The 20,395-nt window shown below is 48.1% G+C and overlaps 1 protein-coding gene across 1 annotated transcript; it reads right to left on the minus strand.

The window, feature by feature from the left end:
* Positions 1-1,682: 1,682 nt before the first annotated feature.
* KCTD11 (potassium channel tetramerization domain containing 11) lies at positions 1,683-18,397 on the minus strand. The gene is made up of 2 exons (XM_030187972.1): positions 17,019-18,397; positions 1,683-1,725 (listed from the first exon to the last, which is right to left on the minus strand). The coding sequence occupies exon 1, from the start codon at positions 18,140-18,142 to the stop codon at positions 17,306-17,308; it is 837 nt and encodes a 278-aa protein (XP_030043832.1). The 5' UTR covers positions 18,143-18,397; the 3' UTR covers positions 1,683-1,725; positions 17,019-17,305.
* Positions 18,398-20,395: the final 1,998 nt, after the last annotated feature.

The following is a 20,395-nucleotide window of genomic DNA, read 5'->3' on the forward strand; positions in this document are numbered from 1 at the left end:
CGGAGGTAGGGTATTATTATGGATTAAGAACTGGTTGAAAGATAGGAAGCAGAGAGTAGGATTGCGTGGCCAGTATTCTCAGTGGAGGAGGGTAGTTAGTGGGGTCCCGCAGGGGTCTGTGCTGGGTCCGTTGCTTTTTAATGTATTTATAAATGACCTAGAGATGGGAATAACTAGTGAGGTAATTAAATTCGCCGATGACACAAAATTATTCAGGGTCGTCAAGTCGCAGGAGGAATGTGAACGATTACAGGAGGACCTTGCGAGAGTGGGAGAATGGGCGTGCAAGTGGCAGATGAAGTTCAATGTTGACAAGTGCAAAGTGATGCATGTGGGTAAGAGGAACCCGAATTATAGCTACGTCTTGCAAGGTTCCGCGTTAGGAGTTACGGATCAAGAAAGGGATCTGGGTGTCGTCGTCGATGATACGCTGAAACCTTCTGCTCAGTGTGCTGCTGCGGCTAGGAAAGCGAATAGAATGTTGGGTGTTATTAGGAAGGGTATGGAGTCCAGGTGTGCGGATGTTATAATGCCGTTGTATCGCTCCATGGTGCGACCGCACCTGGAGTATTGTGTTCAGTACTGGTCTCCGTATCTCAAAAAAGATATAGTAGAATTGGAAAAGGTACAGCGAAGGGCGACGAAAATGATAGTGGGGATGGGACGACTTTCCTATGAAGAGAGGCTGAGAAGGCTAGGGCTTTTCAGCTTGGAGAAGAGACGGCTGAGGGGAGATATGATAGAAGTGTATAAAATAATGAGTGGAATGGATTGGGTGGATGTGAAGCGACTGTTCACGCTATCCAAAAATACTAGGACTAGAGGGCATGAGTTGAAGCTACAGTGTGGTAAATTTAAAACGAATCGGAGAAAATTTTTCTTCACCCAACGTGTAATTAGACTCTGGAATTCGTTGCCGGAGAACGTGGTACGGGCGGTTAGCTTGACGGAGTTTAAAAAGGGGTTAGATAGATTCCTAAAGGACAAGTCCATAGACCGCTATTAAATGGACTTGGAAAAATTCCGCATTTTTAGGTATAACTTGTCTGGAATGTTTTTACGTTTGGGGAGCGTGCCAGGTGCCCTTGACCTGGATTGGCCACTGTCGGTGACAGGATGCTGGGCTAGATGGACCTTTGGTCTTTCCCAGTATGGCACTACTTATGTACTTATGTAGAATCTCCAATAGTAGCAACATTCCATGTAGAATCTCCAATAGTATCTATTTTATTTTTGTTACATTTGTACCCTGCGCTTTCCCCCTCATGGCAGGCTCAATGTGTCTTACATGGGGTAATGGAGGGTTAAGTGACTTGCCCAGAGTCACAAGGAGCTGCCTATGCCTGAAGTGGGAATCAAACCCAGTTCCCCAGGACCAAAGTCCACCACTCTAACCACTAGGCCACTCCTCCACTGGCAAATGATTGGGCTGAGTTAATGCTTTTGGTGGCTGTAGCCTGAGAGAAGCTGGTTCTGACTGAGCTGGAAGCCCAAAGAAGCAGGAGAAAACTGCCTGATTATTAAAAAAGAAAAAAAAAGAAAATAGATGAAAAAGCAGGAAAAATAACTAAGCCAAAAACAGAGGCAAAATCTGTACCGGATTCAATCAATGAACAAGAACAGATCTCAACCTCAAAATATATATTCAAATATCTTTATGTATAATAATCAAACATAAATACCTGACGTGGCCGTGTTTCATATAGACTGCATCAAGGGTGTCTACTGAAAAATAAAAATTGTATTTAGCAAACATATTATGGTTTCTGGTTTATTTAAAATGTAATACCCCATCCTGGCTGGAAACAAAGCAGGGCAGTTTGCATTATAATCAAATAACATTTAATAAAGATAGCAATAACAATAAGGAAAAGAGTGTCATTTTTAAACAGGGAAAAAAAATAATTATACGACACAAGAATCTTCAAAGGAGGAAAGAAAACAATAAGTCTAAAACTTAATGGAGTAAATGAACTTGGGTCAGACCCACCACTGTTGGCTCTGATAGCTCCGAAAGACCTTTCAAACAAATGTGTCTTAAGGGCAGCATGAAATCTGGGATAGGAAAGCATGTACGTGTAGTGGAAACAGTGCTTACGTGCCAGTGTCGATTCGCCAGCATCCTTATAGAGCCGTGGAAGGGCATAATCGAACCGGGTGCCCAAGTTTTCCTGAGGGCGTCCTCGCGAAGGGGCGGGGAAACCCATATTATCGAAACAAGATGGAGGTCCATCTTTCGCTTCGATAATACAGTCGGGGACGCCCAAATCTCCACATTTAGGTCGACCTTAGAGATGGTCGTCCCCGGTTTTCAGTGATAATGGAAACCGAGGACGCCCATCTCAGAAACGACCAAATCCAAGCCTTTTGGTCATGGGAGGAGCCAGCATTCGTAGTGCACTGGTCCCCCTCGCATGCCAGGACATCAACCGGGCACCCTAGGGGGCATTGCAGTGGACTTCAGAAATTGCTCCCAGGTGCATAGCTCCCTTACCTTGGGTGCTGAGCCCCCCCAAAACCCACTCCCCACAACTGTACAACACTACCATAGCCCTAAGGGGTCAAGGGGGGCACCTACATGTGGGTACAGTGGGTTTGTGGTGGGTTTTGAAGGGCTCACATTTACCACCACAAGTGTAACAGGTGGAGGGGGGATGGGCCTGGGTCCACCTGCCTGAAGTGCACTGCACCCACTAAAACTGCTCCAGGGACCTGCATACTGCTGTCATGGACCTGGGTATGACATTTGAGGCTGGCAAAAAATATGTAAAAAGTTTTTTTTTTTAGGGTGGGAGGGGGTTGGTGACCACTGGGAGAGTAAGGGGAGGTCATCCTCGATTTCCTCCAGTGGTCCTCTGGTCAGTTCGGGCACCTTTTTGAGGCTTGGTCGCAAGAAAAAATGGACCAAGTAAAGTCAGCCAATTGCTCGTCAGGGACGCCCTTTTTTCCATTATGGGTCGAGGACGCCCATATGTTAAGCACGCCCAAGTCCTGCTGTCGCTACGCCTCCAACTCGTCTGATGGAAAGCAGTTGGGGACGCCCAAAATCGGCTTTCGATCATGCCGATTTGGTCGACCCTGGGACAAGGACGCCCATCTCCCGATTTTGTGTCGAAAGATGGACGTCCTTCTCTTTGAAAATAAGCCTGCTAGTCTCTTTAATCTTTCCTCAAATGAGAGTCAGTCCATCCCCTTAATCATTTTGGTCATCCTTCTTTGAAACCTTTCTAATTCTGCTATATCTTTCTTAATAAACAGTGACCAGAATTGCACACAATATTCAAAGTGAGGTCACACCATGGAGCAATAAAGAGGCATTGTAACATTCTCAGTTTTATTCTCCATTCCTTTCCTAATAATTCCTAACATCCTGTTTGCTTTCTTAACCGCTGTTGCACAGCAAGCAGAAAATTTCAACATATTGTCCATGATGATACCTAGATCCTTTTCCTGGGTGGTGACTTCTTGCATTATGTAGCTATATTTTGGTGTTATTCTACCCAATGTGTATCACTTTTCTCTTGTCCACATTATTTATTTATTTAGATTTTGCTCACACCTTTTCAAGTAGTAACCAGTGGCGTTCCCTGGTTACCCAGGGCAGATCGCCGATGCGCCCCCCCCCCCCCCCAAGGCGAAACGACGGACACCCCCCCAGGTGCATCTTCACCTGCTGGGGGGGGGATGCCGCATGCCTGTTGGCTTCGCTCGTTCCCTGCTCCCTCTGCCCCAGAACAGGAAGTAACCCATTCCGGGGCAGAGGGAGCAGGGAACAAGCATTGCCGACAGACGCATGGCACCCCCCCCCAGCGGCGTGCACCCGGGGCGGACCGCCCCCACTGCCCCTCCCTTGGTATGCCACTGGTAGTAACTCAAGGTGAGTTACATTCAGGTACACTGGATATTTCTCTGTCCCAGGAGGGCTCACAATCTAAGTTTGTACCTGAGGCAATGGAGGGTTAAGTGACTTGTCCAAGATCACAAGGAGCAGCGGTGGGATTTGAACTGGCCACCTCTGGATTGCAAGACCGGTGCTCTAACCACTTAAGCTTCATCTGCCATTTGAATGCCCAGTCTTCCAGAATCATAAGGTCTTTCTGCAATTGTTCACAGGCCACTTGTGATTTTAACCACTTTGAATAAATTTGTGTCATCTGCAAATGTGATCACTTCACTCATCGTTCCCATTTCCAGATCACTTATAAATATGTTAAAAACCAGTGGTCACAATACAAATTAATCTCATCTTTTAACCAGTTCTCATTCCAAACCAGAACGTTGCCTTCTATCTCATGGTTTTTTAATTTCCTCAGGATTCCTTCATGAGAGACTGTTAGTCTGTGTGTTCAGTAATTTTGTTCTTTATAATAGTTTCTACTAATTTACTTGGTACTGATGTCTGTAGTTTCTCAGATCACCCTTACAGACCGTTATAAAAATAGGCAGCAAGTCTGCTGCTTTCCAGTCTTCAGGTACCATGGACAATTTTAATGACAGGTTAGAGATGATTATTAGATCACAAATTCCATTTTTGAATTCTTTCAGTACACTGGGGTGTATGCCATCCGGTCCAGGTGATTTACTGCTCTTTAGCTTGCTGATTTGGCCTATTGCATCTTCCAGGTTCACCGAGATTTGTTTCAGTTCTTCCATATCATCACCTTTAAATACTATTTTCCAGTGTGGGGTTTTTGAGCCTATCCAGAGACTATTCACAGATTATACAGCCAGCAATCAGGGGACCCCTTTGTACCTGTTCAGTGTGCTTAGGGAGAAGGTTTTTGGAGGAGATGTTGATTTTATAACCACAGACACCATATATAATGTGTGTACCTGCCCCATAGGATACCCTCAACCCCACTACATCAGTGAACACATCTCCAAAGGGTTAATTTTGCACACCCGATGACAGTAAAGAATCTCATTCCAAAACCAGGGCGTATGGAATATGATCTCAGACTCTTAAATTTGCTGCTAAGGCTCGCTGTAGTAATTGCATTGTGCCAAAGACAGCTTCCCTCTAGAGTTTATAAGATGTAAAGGCATGTAAGAATGTCCAGAGAGTTCTGACAGTGCTCCATCGATGGTTCTGTTCAGCCCCTCTTTGGAGACAGCAGTAATTCCAGAGAAGGGTGAAGGTCATCCCTCTTCCTGAAAATGGTAACAGGGAGGAGGCTGGAAATTTACAGGCTGAGGCTGAATTCAGTGGTGGGAAAATTGGAGAGTCTCCTGAAAGAAAGGGACGTGGAGTGCCTTAATCCCAGAGGGCTGCAGGATCCAGGGCCCTGTGGTTTTTACCAGAGTGAGAACTTATCCAACATATGTGCCAGAGCCGGTGGTGGGAAGCGGGACTGGTGGTTGGGAGGCAGGGATAGTGCTGAGCAGACTTATACGGTCTGTGCCAGAGCCAGTGGTTGGGAGGCGGGGCTGGTGGTTGGGAGGCGGGGATAGTGCTGGGCAGACTTATACGGTCTGTGCCCTGAAGAGGACAAGTACAAATCAAAGTATGGTATACACAAAATTAGCACATATGAGTTATCTTGTTGGGCAGACTGGATGGACCGTGCAGGTCTTTTTCTGCCGTCATCTACTATGTTACTATATCTGATCAATATGTCTGACTGGGTGATGAAAGAATTAATTCAGGGGTGGGCTCTGGATGTGATTTGCTCAGATTTCAGTAAAGCTTTGGGATGAAGAAACTAATTAATGATCTGCTCATCGCCTGAGGGAAGACATTATTTGAAAGAACATCCACTCACTGCTCTAATTTCCTGTGGGAAAAGTTTTAATTTTGTTTCTTTGTTTGCATTGCCACCTATTGATCATAGTTGGTATCACAAGCTGCAGGTTAAATACACCAATCTGCTTTGTATATTTCACTACCCCATAGGTCTTCATAGAGAGCATCCACTACTGTGGAGCCTTGGTTTGAATAATTCCACATCGGGTCACAAGCCTTCATCTCTCTCTGTCACTGAGGCCATAAGTATTGCCACACTGGGATAGACCAAAGGTCCATCGAGCCCAGCATCCTGTTTCCAACAGTGGCCAATCCAGGTCACAAATACCTGGCAAGATCCCCAAAAAGTTCAATACATTTTATGCTGCTTATCCCAGAAATAAGCAGTGGATTTTCCCCAAGTCAATTTAATAACAGTCTATGGACTTTTCCTTTAGACCTTTTTTTAAACCCCGCTAAGCTAACCGCCTTTACCACATTCTCTGGCAACGAATTCCTTAGAGCAGCCGCTTTTACACTTCCTATCTGATTAGCATGGCTCTGTATTGGTTGTCAGGCAGCATTAGGCATGCATGAACAGGCCCCATGAGTGTAATTTGCCTGCTTACTTGTGGGGGCATCAGAGGGGAGAGGGGTAAGCGAATCATATTGGCTGGGAGCAATTCAGCATTAGCACCTGCAACATTGGGGGGGGGAGGGGAAAAGTCACTGCCCACTGTCTCCCATACTCACCTCCAACTATTCGTTCTGTAGATTCAGCCCTTGAATTCAGAGTCTTTTTAACCATAAACTCTGAGGATAAGGAAAAGGATAGGTTGGTTTTATTAATTCCTGCACTGCTGTTACGCACAGCTCTTGAGTGCATGCCCAGGCACAATCCTCCCGTCCCTAGTGCTCAACGCCAACAGCGCGCCTAAATTTGCATGCCATTAGTGTTGACCGTTAGGGAATTCCTTCCTCGCACTACTGTGGCGGTAATTTTCCGTGCTGTTTGCACCAGAGTTTTGAGCATTGGGGCCTCTGTGATTAAAGGCGCACGTTGATGGTTCTTTCGGATTCTGGCAGGGTCTATTGTTTTTCTTTAGCGGTAATCAATAGAAATAAAACAAAATAAAACATGGAAAAGAAAATAAGATACCTTTTTTATTGGACATAACTTAATACATTTCTTGATTAGCTTTCGAAGGTTGCCCTTCTTCGTCAGATCGGAAATAAGCAAATGTTGGTAGGTGACAGTATGTATGAGTGAAACATCAAAGCATTTCAGTGACAGTCTAACAGGATGGGGGTGGGTAGGTGAGAGACAGGAAGAGGGACAGGTGAGAAAGATATGCATGGAGACAGGAAGGTGACAAAGCAGTACAATTTTATGGTTTACTAGGAAAAAAAGGCCCATTTCTGGAAGAAATGAAACGGGTGCTAGCAAGGTTTTCCTCGGAGTGTGTATGTTTAAGAGAGTGTGTGTGAGAGTGACTCTGTGAGAGAGAGTGAATGTGCGAGTGTGTGCGTGTGACAGAGAGTGAGACTGGGTGCGAGTGTGTCTGTGTGAGAGAGAGAGAGTATGTGTGAGATTGAGAGTGTGTGCCAGGGGCATGGTCATGGATTGTTTTCACGGCTTTTTGGGAGTCCATTCCATAGTTGTGTGCTTATGTAGGAGAAGCTAGATGTGTATGTTGTTTTGTATTTGAGTCCTTTGCAGTTTGGGTAATGTAGGTTTAGGTAAGATCGTGATGATCTGATTCTGTTCCATATGTAGACCTGATCTTGATTTGCCCTTGCCATTTTCAGGGCGTAGACCACAAAGCAGAACTGGACTAGGAAACAGAAGTCATTATAAAATTAGGATGAGAAAGCAGATGGCAGAGGGCGACAACACAAGAGATTGATTTTGATAGATTTTTTTCCCAGTATCCAGACTCCATTCTGCAGGTTCTCGTGTTCCTTTGCACCTTCCTCCTGCACTTTCAATTCACTGCCCTTGAGCATTCCTTGCGCTTTATTACAGCCTGCTGTCATTGTGTCTTCCGGGATATGATTGTTCATTGCTGTCTGTATTTAACCGTTTAATGTGATGATGTTATATATTTTTAAAATGATATCTTCAGGAACTGGTTTGATATTAGCCGTGTGTTTTTATTAGCAAAAAAGGTGCCGGTACTCAAATGCTAAGGCCACCCTTCAGGGGTGGGGTGATCACTGAGGGACCAGGCCCCCTGCAACCAGTCACAGAATCTATGACAAGGCAGAATTGGTGTGCAGAACCTGAGCTCTTTCATTAAAACTTGGGGGACCATGGGTCAATTTTAGCAGACAACGGAAAAGGTGCCGGTACTCAGTACCCCCTCAAAAAAAAGCCCTGGATATTAGTGTTTTTAATGCAGTCTGTTTGTCCCAGCTGTACTGCGTGATTTAACTGGGCAGGAGAGCTTCTATCTGGATCTGGAGCTGTTATTCAGTGGAAATCAAGCAGACGGTGCTGCCAAGTTCAGCACAGACTGCCGTGCCAGGCCGGTTAACGCTGGAGCAGTCTGAGCTGTGAGTTAGCTGGACAAACTGTACTGGAAGAAAAGTCGTCCTACCTTGCTCGGATAGCTATGTGGTTATCCTCACTGAATTTTTGGCCGACCCTGATAACTTCAGCACCAGTGTCTGGATTTGCCATTGCACTGATTTACCCAATCCTACAGCTGCCCGTGGCACTCAGCATTTCCAAAAATGCAGACTGCCATGGGCTGAATATCACCCGGGCTGTTTTTAGAAGTTAATTCATGTTGGTTTTATTTCTTGCTTAATCGTATGGGGCGTGTGTATTATCCGCTACTGTCCTCTGCCTTGGGCTGACGTAGGACAGCGGACTCCCCTTAAAAATTCGATTTTTACAGTGTTCTCAGCCTGTCTTTGGTAGGGTTCATGTCGTAGGCCCTATACCATTTTGGTAGGTCTTCTTTAAGCCACACTGGCTCCCTCTCAATGTCTTTAGGAAGGTCTGATTTCCAAAATTGAACACTCAGCTCAAAGTGGTAATACATCATTGATCTATACAAAGGTAATATTCACCCCGTTTTCCTGCTGGTGGTTCCACCCCTTATACACCCTTATAAAACCGCAGAAGGGAGGCTTTTCAGTCAGTGATAAAGTGGCAGAGATGCTGGGTGTCTATCTCTGCCACTTTATCACTCTGACTGAAAAAGCCTCCCTTCTGTGGTTTTTCATTTTTAAGACCCAACCCTGGCAAAATCACCTGAAATGCAATTTAGATTCCCGCAGTCCAGTAATTTTTGCAACTCTCCTTCAGATTTGTGGGTTGCAGACTTATCTGGGTTTTTTTTGGACTCGGCGGTTTCCTTCTGCTGCTCGGAATTCATAGTTCAATCAGAACCAGCCTTATCAGGTCTATAGTGCCATCAGCCTTCATTCGTAATCACTAATGGATTTCCCCTTTTTTATAACCACTCCTTCCCTTCTGTTTAGCTCTGCCATTACACAGAAGGCCCTGGCCAGAACTGGTGCAAGGGTGATGGGCAGTAAATTATATGCAGACTGGACCTGCGTAAAATGTATGCGCTAACCAGGGAGAGGGCATCGGACACATTAGCACAAGATTCTGCACTATGGGCAGCCAATGCTGTGAGCATGTCTGAGCAGAAAAACATATCGGCTAACCGCCTTCACCACGTTCTCTGGAATTCGTTGCCGGAGAACGTGGTGAAGGCGGTTAGCTTAGCAGAGTTTAAAAAGGGTTTAGACGGTTTCCTAAAGGACAAGTCCATAAACCACTACTAAATGGACTTGGGAAAAATCCACAATTCCAGGAATAACATGTATAGAATGTTTTGTACGTTTGGGAAGCTCGCCAGGTGCCCTTGGCCTGGATTGGCCGCTGTCGTGGACAGGATGCTGGGCTCGATGGACTCTTGGTCTTTTCCCAGTCTGGCATTACTTATGTATTTATGTACTTATGTACTTATGACCTCTGTGCATGTCCCAGAATGTTATTCCATTGCATAACATTTTTGCAGAGAATAGTATCCAGGGACAGGCACAGATGGGTGCCGATACGATATTTGCCTGCTCAGATCTGTGAGCAGATAGTGACCCTTAGAACAAAACTATCACCTCCCTTGTTCTGACGTACTTTTTTTTACCCACGCTCTTCACGGAGGCCACAAAGAAAAGTTGGCAGGTCCCAGATGATTGCGGGAGAAAGAACAGGCGTTAAATCCTCACAGATGCTACTGCAGAATGAGCTAACTCTCTTAATCTACGCCTTCTCAGACTTGGCATTAAAGCCCTGGCCTTGTGCTCAAGCCTTTAAGTCTTCTGCGCACTTCTCAGTATCAGCCCAGGCTAGCTAATTAGCTTCATTACTTATGGGTTTAAATATGCTGTGCGCTGGTGTCTAGGCAAGACTGTGCCCAGGCTTAGCTTCTGCACAAAATCCCTCTCTGCATCATGCATCTACAAAATTGTGCAGCACCAAAAGCCACAGGAAAAGTCAGGTGGTTGCATCAAGGTCACACAGCAAAAGTGAGGACAAGGGTTGGATTAGAACCTTGCTCTACAGGTGTCCCAGCTCCATGCTCTCGGCACTGAGTCACACAGGGGACCTTTTACAAATGCAAGGTAGGCTGCAGGGCCGCCGAGAGACTGAGCCGGGCCTGGGGCCCCTGCCACGGCCGCTCCCCCCAATCGCCTCCCTCTCCTGCATTCAGGCCGCCGGCACCGCAGTCCCCGCTCTCCACCCGCCCAACCCCAGCCCTGTCGACAGCCCCCCTCTGTCCGCCACCGGGACCCCTGCATTCAAATCGGCAGCACCTCACCTCCGTGTAAAAGCGGCAGATCGCCTCCCTCTGGGCCCTCCCTCACTGTGCCCCGCCCTCGCAGAAACAGGAAGTTGCATCAGAGGAAGGCGGGACACAGTGAGGGAAGGCCCAAAGGGAGGCAATCTGCTGCTTTCACACAGAGATGAGGCGCTGCCGATTTGAATGCAGGGGGGCTCGGTGGCGGACGGAGGGGGGCTGTCGACGGAGCCGAGGTCAGGCAGGTGAGACCGGGGACTGCAGTGCCAGCAGCCTAGGAGCAGGAGGAGAGAGACCCCGGTGCCAGGCCCCTCTTGGAGGCCCGGGGAAATTTTATCCCTCCTGCCCCCCCCCCCCTCTCGGCGGCCCTGGTAGGCTGTATGTGTGTGTGTGTGCCAAAATGAGACCACCGCCAGGCTAGCGCGCCCCCCCTTGGCGGTAATTTCAGATTTGGCATGCACCCATAATGCCTGGACAAATGATTTTTAAATTTCCTACCGCATGCGTCATTTCCGGCATTAATCGGCAGTTGGCGTGTGCCGACCGGTCACCGTGCATGAGCCCTTACCACTAGGTCAATGAGTGGCGGTAAGGTCTCAGGCCAAAAATGAACGCGCGCTGGTTTCAATTTTAGCGCAGGTCCATTTTCCGACCCCTTTAAAAAAAAGGCCCTTTTCCCTAGACGCGGTAAAAAAACTGGCCCAGCGCACGCCCAAAAGATGCGCTCGCATTACTGCAGGCCACTTTTTACCGCGGCACAGTGATACGGGCAGCACGGGCACAGTCAGAGCCTGGATCCATGGACATCACGGTGGACTGCACCCCCCAGCACTCGTCTGTGCAGTGAGATTTGTAGGAGTGGTGGAATTGGAACATGAATCAGCAGATGCCAGAGCCCAGTACTCTGCCTGCTAAACAGTATCAGCTCTGAATGAGACGCTTTCACTAGGGTAATGCTGTTCGTGATGAAAGTAGAACCATTTAAGAAAAAGAAACCAGGGCTACAGCGTGAGAGATTATTTGTAAAACTTAAAACGGAGAGACAGCGCCGTGCCATCCAGGGCACTCGACACAAAACAACCTTCCTTGTGACGGAGAACACAACAAGTTCAATCTTTTTCAGCAGCGTGTGAGGAAAGGAAACAGTGTTATCTTACACATGTCAAAATCCATAAAGCAGACAAACCACATTGCATTAGGTTTCTTTCATTCCCCTCCAATACAAATTTATTGTCTTAGTCTGTAAACTCTTGTGGGCAGGAGAAATCATCATTGTGGGTGACAGACAGTGTCTTAGAAGGTTTTCTACCAACTGGCCTAGTTGGTAGCCATGCGAGGCTAGTAAATATGACCTTGACCTCGCCGTGGTGAAAGTCAGTCATCTTTGCACGGACAGCATTGATAACGCAGGGTTATAAGGCAAGCTGGGAGCTTTTTAAATGCAACATTGCACCCAAATATAAAAAATTTATATATGTAGACGAAAAGACTTCAGATACTCGGTTCAAGTAACGGATTATTGAGACCCGTGAACTGAGCCGCTCAGCGTAACCTCTGGGTTAATGAAATTCCTTTAGCTCAATCTGCTGGCAAGTGTCCTCCTTAGTCCGAAAAACCTCTTATCTATTAAATAGACTTTTATAGTCATGTAGGTGAACTTATACTTAGCTCCACGCTTGCTGGGAACCAGTGGCGTAGCCACAGGTGGGCCTGGGTGGGCCAGGGCCCACCAACTTAGGGGCTCAGGCCCACCCACCAGTAGCACACATTTGGTGGTTGCTGGTGGGGATCCCAAGCTCAGCCAACTGAAGACTTCCCCTTGATGGTAACGAAAACAGTACTCTCCATGATACCGGCACCTGCTCGCTACAGACTGAAAAGGTGGAAAGAAGCATTTTCCCACGTGCTGAGATTTTTTTGGGGGGGAGAACACTTGGTGCCCACCCACTTCTTGCCTAGGCCCACCCAAAATCTGTAGTCTGGCTACGCCCCTGCTGGGAACACCCGGCAGTGAGCTCCTGGTTCGCAGATGCTTCTAAGGAGCTGAACCCAACGGTCTTCTTTTACATCACCTTGATGTCTTCTACGTCACCCTAGGTTTAAGGCAAAAGTCAAAGACTAAGTAGACAAGAGTGGAGAGCACGAGGACATCAAAAGAATAGTATAAGTACCTGCTTTAAGTAGTCTGTGTGGGATATTTCCGACTTCAAACATGGCGGCCAGGTTTTTAAATAGGATGCCCAGGAAACCCACCAATCAAAACTGAAGAAAATAATTAAAGGGAGACTAATCGTCAAATAACGAAACGGCAACGAAAAATGAAAAAACAGTTTACTAGTGCAGATGCTGAATATTCAGGCATAGTTATACTATTCTTTTGACGTCCTCGCGTTCTCCACTCTTGTCTACTTAGTCTTTGACTTTTGTCTTAAACCTAGGGTGACGTAGAAGACATCAAGGTGATGTAAACGAAGACCATTGGGTTCAGCTCCTTAGAAGCATCTGCGAGCCAGGAGCTCACTGCCGGGCGTTCCCAGCAGGGGCGTAGCCAGACTACAGATTTTGGGTGGGCCTAGGCAAGAAGTGGGTGGGCACCAAATGTTCTCCCCCCCCCCCCCCCCAAAAAAAAAAATCTCAGCAGGTGTGAAAACGCTTCTTTCCACCTTTTCGGTCTGTAGCGAGCAGGTGCTGGTATCATGTTTTTGTTACCATCAAGGGGAAGTCTTCAGCTGGCTGAGCTTTGGATCCCCACCAGCAACCACCAAATGTGTGCTACTGGTGGGTGGGCCTGAGCCCCTAAGTTGGTGGGCCCTGGCCCACCTGTGGCTACACCACTGGTTCCCAGCAAGTGTGGAGCTAAGTATAAGTTCACCTACATGGCTATAAAAGACTATTTAATAGATAAGAGGTTATTCAGACTAAGGAGGACACTCACCAGCAGATTGAGCTAAAGGAATTTCATTACCCCAGAGGTTACGCTGAGCGGCTCGGTTCACGGGTCTCAGTGATCCGTTACTTGAACCGAGTATCTGAAGTCTTTTCCTCTACATATATAAATTAGTATACTAGTAGACAAGAGTGTTACTTGCTATCAGTGGACTTATATATGTGTTGATTATTATAGCAAGTACCAGAATTCAATTTAATGTTACCCAAATATAAAAACCATTTTCACATAAATAAATCACTATGAACTATTTGGGGTGCCCTGCCACGCTCCCTGGTCTACCCTACGAGCCTTTATTACGGACAGGGCATTACAGCTAGATGGTCACCTCATCCAGGTCAATCTAAACAGCCAGAGCCAGTCTGGATTTTGCCCCATTGTATGCAGAGAGATGCGGTTCCTCCTTTTCTTAAGTAAATTAGAACTACGACCCCCTGCATGCAATTGGGCAAAAGCAGGGCAGGATCATGGGACTGAAGAGCTTGGCCACTGGCAGAGGCGCCACGTTAGTTACCCAATTCCAGGCTGGAGGCTTTTTGGCCAGTCCTGGATTTGGACTTTTACACCCCAAAGCAGTGTGGGATTTTAGACCCCGAATCTGCCCATTGAAATAAGTGCTGCAGGTAACCACAATGCACCATGATGGCGTTCCCAGAAATCCAGGACTATCCCAAACTCTCCAGCCTGGAACTGGATAACTTGGCATCCGTGCACTGGATTGAACTGAGTGAGGTAGAAACCCTAGCTGGCAGCCTTAGGGTTGGTGAAGCAGCTCCAGGTACTCAGTCCAGGCCTGTATTTACCCATGTTACATCTCTAGACTTCTTTCTAAGAAAAGCAGCAAGTCCAAGTCCCTGGCATGCAATGGACGGAGGGGGAGGGGGGCCTGGCTCAATCTGTCCCTCATGAGATGAATTTTGTTGGTCAACCCTCTCAACACATGGCAGTATCTGATCCAGATTGCTAGTGATGTTGTGAAACAAAGGCACTGGCGATACGGATGTGGGTGATGTCATCATTCCACGACACCCTCAGCAACATGGCTGCCCTCCCTTTAAAGTCACAAATTAAACAGCCGGGCAGTGAAGAGGGAAGAATAAATAACCGCACTTATAGACATTCAAGATATAAAAAATAATAATTCATTAATAAATAAGTAATTAAATAACATCTTCCCTCTACCGACACAAGCTAATTCACAGGGCAGACTAGGTGAAACCAGAAAGTCAGCCTGCCATGGGTGACATCACAAGACTGGGATACGTAGTAGTTCTTGGCTCTCCCAGCATGCCCTGGGGCAGGAAGGCTTAGCAGATGACTTCATGCCGTGAAGAAAGGGGTGTTGACCAAGTATCGGTTATGTGCCTAGACTTGTAGCACCATACAACATGCAGCATGTCCTTCCTATAACCATACGCCATGACTAATCTTCCCCAAAATAGCTCTTGTCCCACCCATGGCGTGATGAACTAGGCAGGAGTGGAGCATCTTCCAATTAATAAATATAAACCTTTACTAATTACACAGGATGTGTTTCTGTAGTTAATGAGGGTTAGGATTCTTCCAAACATTGCATGCCAGTCATGTCTGGGATCTTTTAGATGCCAAGACATCAGGATGATAAAGTCCAGAGGCATGGAGGATGTGACAGGGGGGGAGGGGGCACCATGACTGGGTCGGTCTGTCTCAGGATGACCCGGAGGTTGTTTTCCAACCTGCTTCAGGATTCTAGGACCTGAACTAACTTACCCCAGTGGGTGAGATTCTAGCAAGCCAGGGCCACCTGCAAGGTATGGAGTGAACACCTACCCTTAAGGCTGTCCAGCAAGCCACTTGGTGGAACCAAGAGGAATCATCCTGGGCTTTGGGATACCCTTCTTGCTGGTGGCATTCTGGTCCCTGGTGAGCTGATTCCACACATAGAAGAAACAGGACTACAAGCCCATTCATCTCTCCTCTTTCCTCCATCACCCTTCTCCTCTCTCCTTCGCCTTCCTCCTCACACCCTTGCCTCCCTCTCTTCCCCATCTCAATTCCCCTCTTCTTCCCTAATTTACGCTCCCTTCACCAGTTTTCTTCCCATTTATCTTTCTCCTTCTTCTCTTCCACTCTCATCCTCCCCTGCTTCTTCTTCCCTTCTTTACACCACTTTATCCAGTTCCCTCTCTCCTCTCCCCCTTTCCCACCCTCCTTCCCTCCCTGCTTCCACTGGATCCCCTCCCCTGTCTTATGCCCCTATTTTCTGTTCTCTCCCCTTCCTCTTTCCATGGCTATCTCTTTTTCCCTGTGCCGTGCCCCCTTTTTCCCCATGCACCTCTCTTCCCCGGTCTCAGGGGGGGGGCAGCTGGGAAAGCCTCCATTGTTTGCCGGAACCTTCCTCCAGGAGTTGCCTGGGAAACGCTCCAGGCAGAAGCTCTTAATACAAAGGCTTCCTAGGCCCTGAACAGTACCAGACTTAAAAGCAACAAAAGCCCACAGGCCAGCCCTCGTTCATAGATCCGGGGTTACTACAACCCTTCCCTCCCCCTTTCCAATGTTACCACAAAACTCCATGTCGGTAGGGGAGGCCGACGCAGCTCTGGGTTTACTTCAAGTGCACGATGGGCCTTGTAGTTCCTGTTTCTCAAGAAATCTGGACTACAAGACCTAATATGCACGAGAAGGACTGGTTTATCGTGGTAACTATTCCTCCTACCCATACCCAAAAAGCTTATCCCCCCCCCCCCCTCCAATGGTGGGGGAAGCAGACTATAAATCTGAAATACACGGAAGGAGGGGTGGGTGAGGTAGATGGACAAGATGCAACTCCACTGCAGAATCACTGGACAAAACCTGTCTTAGGAGAATTTAGGGTTGTCCAGGAGTCAGACCAAAACAGAAAGAAACAAGAATGGCCCCTGTTTTCCACCATCCTGGCAGCAGGATCCAGAATGAAAAACATGAATCAAAAAAACTGTACTGGCAGGCTCTCATTTCGCCCTGCGCTGGGAACCAATTCCCAAGGCAGGAGCAAGGGGAAGGTGACAATGACAGATGTGGAGCTGGTATTGGAGGCATCCAAAAGTTAGTCATTTTTTTTTCCTTTGTCCTTCTCTGTTCTCTCTACCAGTTCGGGGTGGGGTGGGGGGGGGGGGGGGGGGGGGAGACAGCAGCGAGTGCAGCAGGCAGGACCTCCTTAGGGATGAAAACATTCCAGCTCTCCCTTTGTGAATTGGGAAGCTGAGCGAGTACATGAAAACCTTTCTCTATAAAGAGCAGAACTAGGAAAGGAGTTCCACTAACAAGTCTTGGCAACCCCCAACCCCTGAGTCTGCAAAGAATGGGCACAGAAGGGGCAGCCGCATGCCTGAGGTAGTTTGCAAAGCTTAGTAAGCATGTGAGCACACAAGCATGTGTGTGTGTGTGTGTGTGTGTGTGTAGAGCTGTGGCATGCATACGTGTGAGGGTGAACGAACGGCTCTCTCCCCTTCTGTTTTCCCATGGGATTATCCTAACAACATCTGCAGGGTAACATGTAGTAACAGCTTACAATTGAGGTTTCACAGGTGCTTTTCCAGAGACCAGGTGACATCCCACACCAATGCAATTTCTTCCAGGACAGTGCGGTTAAGCATTCACCAGCCCCAGTCCTTATCTCAAGGGTCAGTGCAGGTTCAGCCCGAGATCCACCCAGGCACAGGGAGTCAGCTGGAAGTAACTTGGGCTGGATAAAGCCACCCACACACAAGTATTTTGTTTCTCGTATCCTAGGATATGCTCCTAGCGTGGAGGGGAGTGGCACAGTCCCTGCTCTGGGTCTCTCCTTCCTGTAGGGATTCAGTGCCGGACGAATCGCAATGACCTGGAGTTCAAGATGTCCTCGGGGTCTGGGAAGATGGACTCGATCCGGAAGCCCTCGCTCAAGGCGGTCTTCAAGACTTCTTCCAGGAAATCTCCGGCGCTGATGAGCTCCTGGCCCTCGGGTACCACTTGCAGCTGCTGGAACTTGTGCTTGCAGTACTCCGCCAGGGGCAGGTCTGGGGGTCGCGGGGCCCACTCCAGTCGCATGTGGTGGTCCTTAACCTCGTCTTTCCAGCAGCTGACATCCTGCTCGCTGTCGTCACTGCTGGGCGTGCTGCAGGCCAGGCGGGACCTCAGGAGCTGCAGGAAGGCTGCGTCGGTGCAGAAGAGGTTAGCCGTGTAGATCTGGACGTGGCAAGTGGATAGGTCGTAGCTCTGAGGCCCCATCTTCAAGGTAAAGTGCAAAAGCCGGCACTGGCGGTCCACATCTGCGTGCAGGATGGCGTTGCGTCCCCGCAGACCCCTCACCTCTTCCTCGCGCTTCTGGATCTCCTCCAGCAGAGGCTGGATCTGATAGAAGTCGGCTTCCCGCCTCAGCATCGCTAGCTCCCGATAGCCCTCTGGCAGGTCCAGCCGGCCCAGGCGTAGGAAGTTCAAGATGTAGCGGAAGGTCTTGCCATCGCGGTCAATGAAGAACCGCCCCCCGCCGTCAGCCCGGGCAGGGGGACAGAACCCGTTAAACATGGCCCCCAGCATGGAATCGGGGTACTTGGTCAGCGTCTCCAGAGTGGTGCTGTAGAGCTTGCCCCCCACGTTGAGGGCGACCGGGCCTCCGAAAACAACCGCCCCGGTCTTGGGATCAAAGTTCAGCATCTCGCCCCCCAGGGTGAAAAGAAGGAAGGGCGAAGGGAATAGATCTGAAAGAGGCACCACAGGAGAAATTTACGGACAGACCTGGAGGCTCCAACAAGTTCCAGCGCCGCTGTCCTGCCTTGTCTTGCTGAATCCGGAGTGACACAAAGCGTCCCCGGCTCTTTCCAGAGTGTTTGAGCCGCTGGCCAGAAATGAAACACCTTCCAGAGCCAGGCCAAGGAAAGCACCTGCGACCAGGAAGCAGAGTGAGGGCAGCTAAAGAGCCGGCTTGTACACAAAAAAGGGACCAGGGCCAGATTATTAAAGAGCAGACGCTGGGGTGGAGAGGGGCAGTGTCACCAAGGGAGGAGTCTCTTTTAAAGAGACAAACCGATCACAGGTCCTGGGATTCCTCTGACTGTCAGTGCACAGCCCAGCCAGGAAAGTTTGCAACCAGCAAAACTAGTCTGTCCACTTTAAAAAGGAAAGTGCCATTGCTCCAGGTTGCAAAGTTTTTTTTGCAACTATATTTTTAGTAAGGTAGAGATGCCATTATTCGTAGAAATCAACATTACGACATCACACTTTGTACAGGAGGAAATGGATCCTAACAGAGGGTTTCTATTCCACACAGCCCTCCCCCACCCCTGTCCTTTGGATCTCTCACATTCCTTATTTCCTTGTGCTTCTCTCCCCCCCCCCCCCCCCCATCTGTTCACGCACCTCCGCAACTGACCCTGATTTCTGTTTCTTCTCGCTCCTGTCTCGAAATTAATGCTCTTTTCTGCTGATATTGTTTTGTAAACTGTTAGCAAATAATGATACGCAATAAACAGAACATAGAAAACCCGACCACAACAGAAATAAAACATCAAACAATGAAACTAGACCAGGTCTGATAGGCTGCAGGAGAGAGAGAGAGTAATTCTGTCAAAGCCTGGTGGGAGCCTCAATCCCCTTCCTGTCTCCTCGTGAAAGGGTCCCACACTCCCAGGGGTCCTTTTGCTAAGGGCTGCGGTAGTGTAGGCGCGTGTTTTGGGCGCGCGCAGAAACATTTTTCAGCGCACCTATAAAAAGTGTTTTTAAAAATTTCGACCGAAAGTGGACGTGCGGCAAAATTAAAATTGGCGCGCGTCCATTTTGGGACTGAGACCTTGCCGCCAGCCGTTGACTTAGCAGTAAAGACTCACGCGGTAACCAGGAGGTAATGGTCTACGCGCGCCCAAATGCCCGCTTACCGCCCACGTGCCAGAAAATAAAAATATTTTTAGTCGCGCGTATTGGACGCACGCCAAAAATGAAATTACTGCAAGAGCCACACGGTAGCCGGGCGGTAACTGGTCTATGCGCGCCCAAATGCCGCTTACCGCCCACGCGCCAGAAAATAAAAATATTTTCAGACTGAGCATGTATACCCTGGAGGAAAGGAGAAACAGGGGTGATATGATACAGACGTTCAAATATTTGAAAGGTATTAGTCCGCAAACTAACCTTTTCCGGAGATGGGAAGGCGGTAGAACTAGAGGACATGATATGAGATTGAAGGGGGGCAGACTCAAGAAAAATGTCAGGCAGTATTTTTTTCACGGAGAGAGTGCTGGATGCTTGGAATGCCCTCCCGCGGGAGGTGGTGGAGATGAAAACGGTAACGGAATTCAAACATGCGTGGGATAAACATAAAGAGATCCTGTTCAGAAGGAATGGATCCTCAGAAGCTTAGCGGAGATTGGGTGGCAGAACCGGTGGTGGGAGGCGGGGCTGGTGGTTGGGAGACGGGGCTAGTGCTGGGCAGACTTCTACAGACTGTGCCCTGAAAATGGCAGATACAAATCAAGGTAAGGTATACACAAAAAGTAGCACATATGAGTTATCTTGTTGGGCAGACTGGATGGACCGTACAGGTCTTTCTCTGCCGTCATCTACTATGTTTTTATGTTACTATGTAACACGCATAGACTTTAGAAATGCCCATGACCTACCCAGGCCACGCCCCCTTTTCAACTATGCAACTTAGAATTTACACGCATCACGTTATGCAATATGCGTAGACAGTTCTGCATGTAAATTCTAATTAGTGCCAATTAGTGTCAAAAAATTCCTTGTTAATTGGCAATTATCAGCGCAGACTGGCTTGTTAACTAAGTTGAGTGCGCAAATAAAAAATATGACTGTTTGCGCATGCAACTTAACGTTGCGCTATATAGAATCTGGGGGATTATTTCTTTTTGGGAGGGGGCGTGGCATGGGCAGGGAATGGGCGGAGAGTGTGTGTGT

Source organism: Microcaecilia unicolor, chromosome 14, assembly GCF_901765095.1.
Source record: "Microcaecilia unicolor chromosome 14, aMicUni1.1, whole genome shotgun sequence".
NCBI lineage: Eukaryota > Metazoa > Chordata > Amphibia > Gymnophiona > Siphonopidae > Microcaecilia > Microcaecilia unicolor.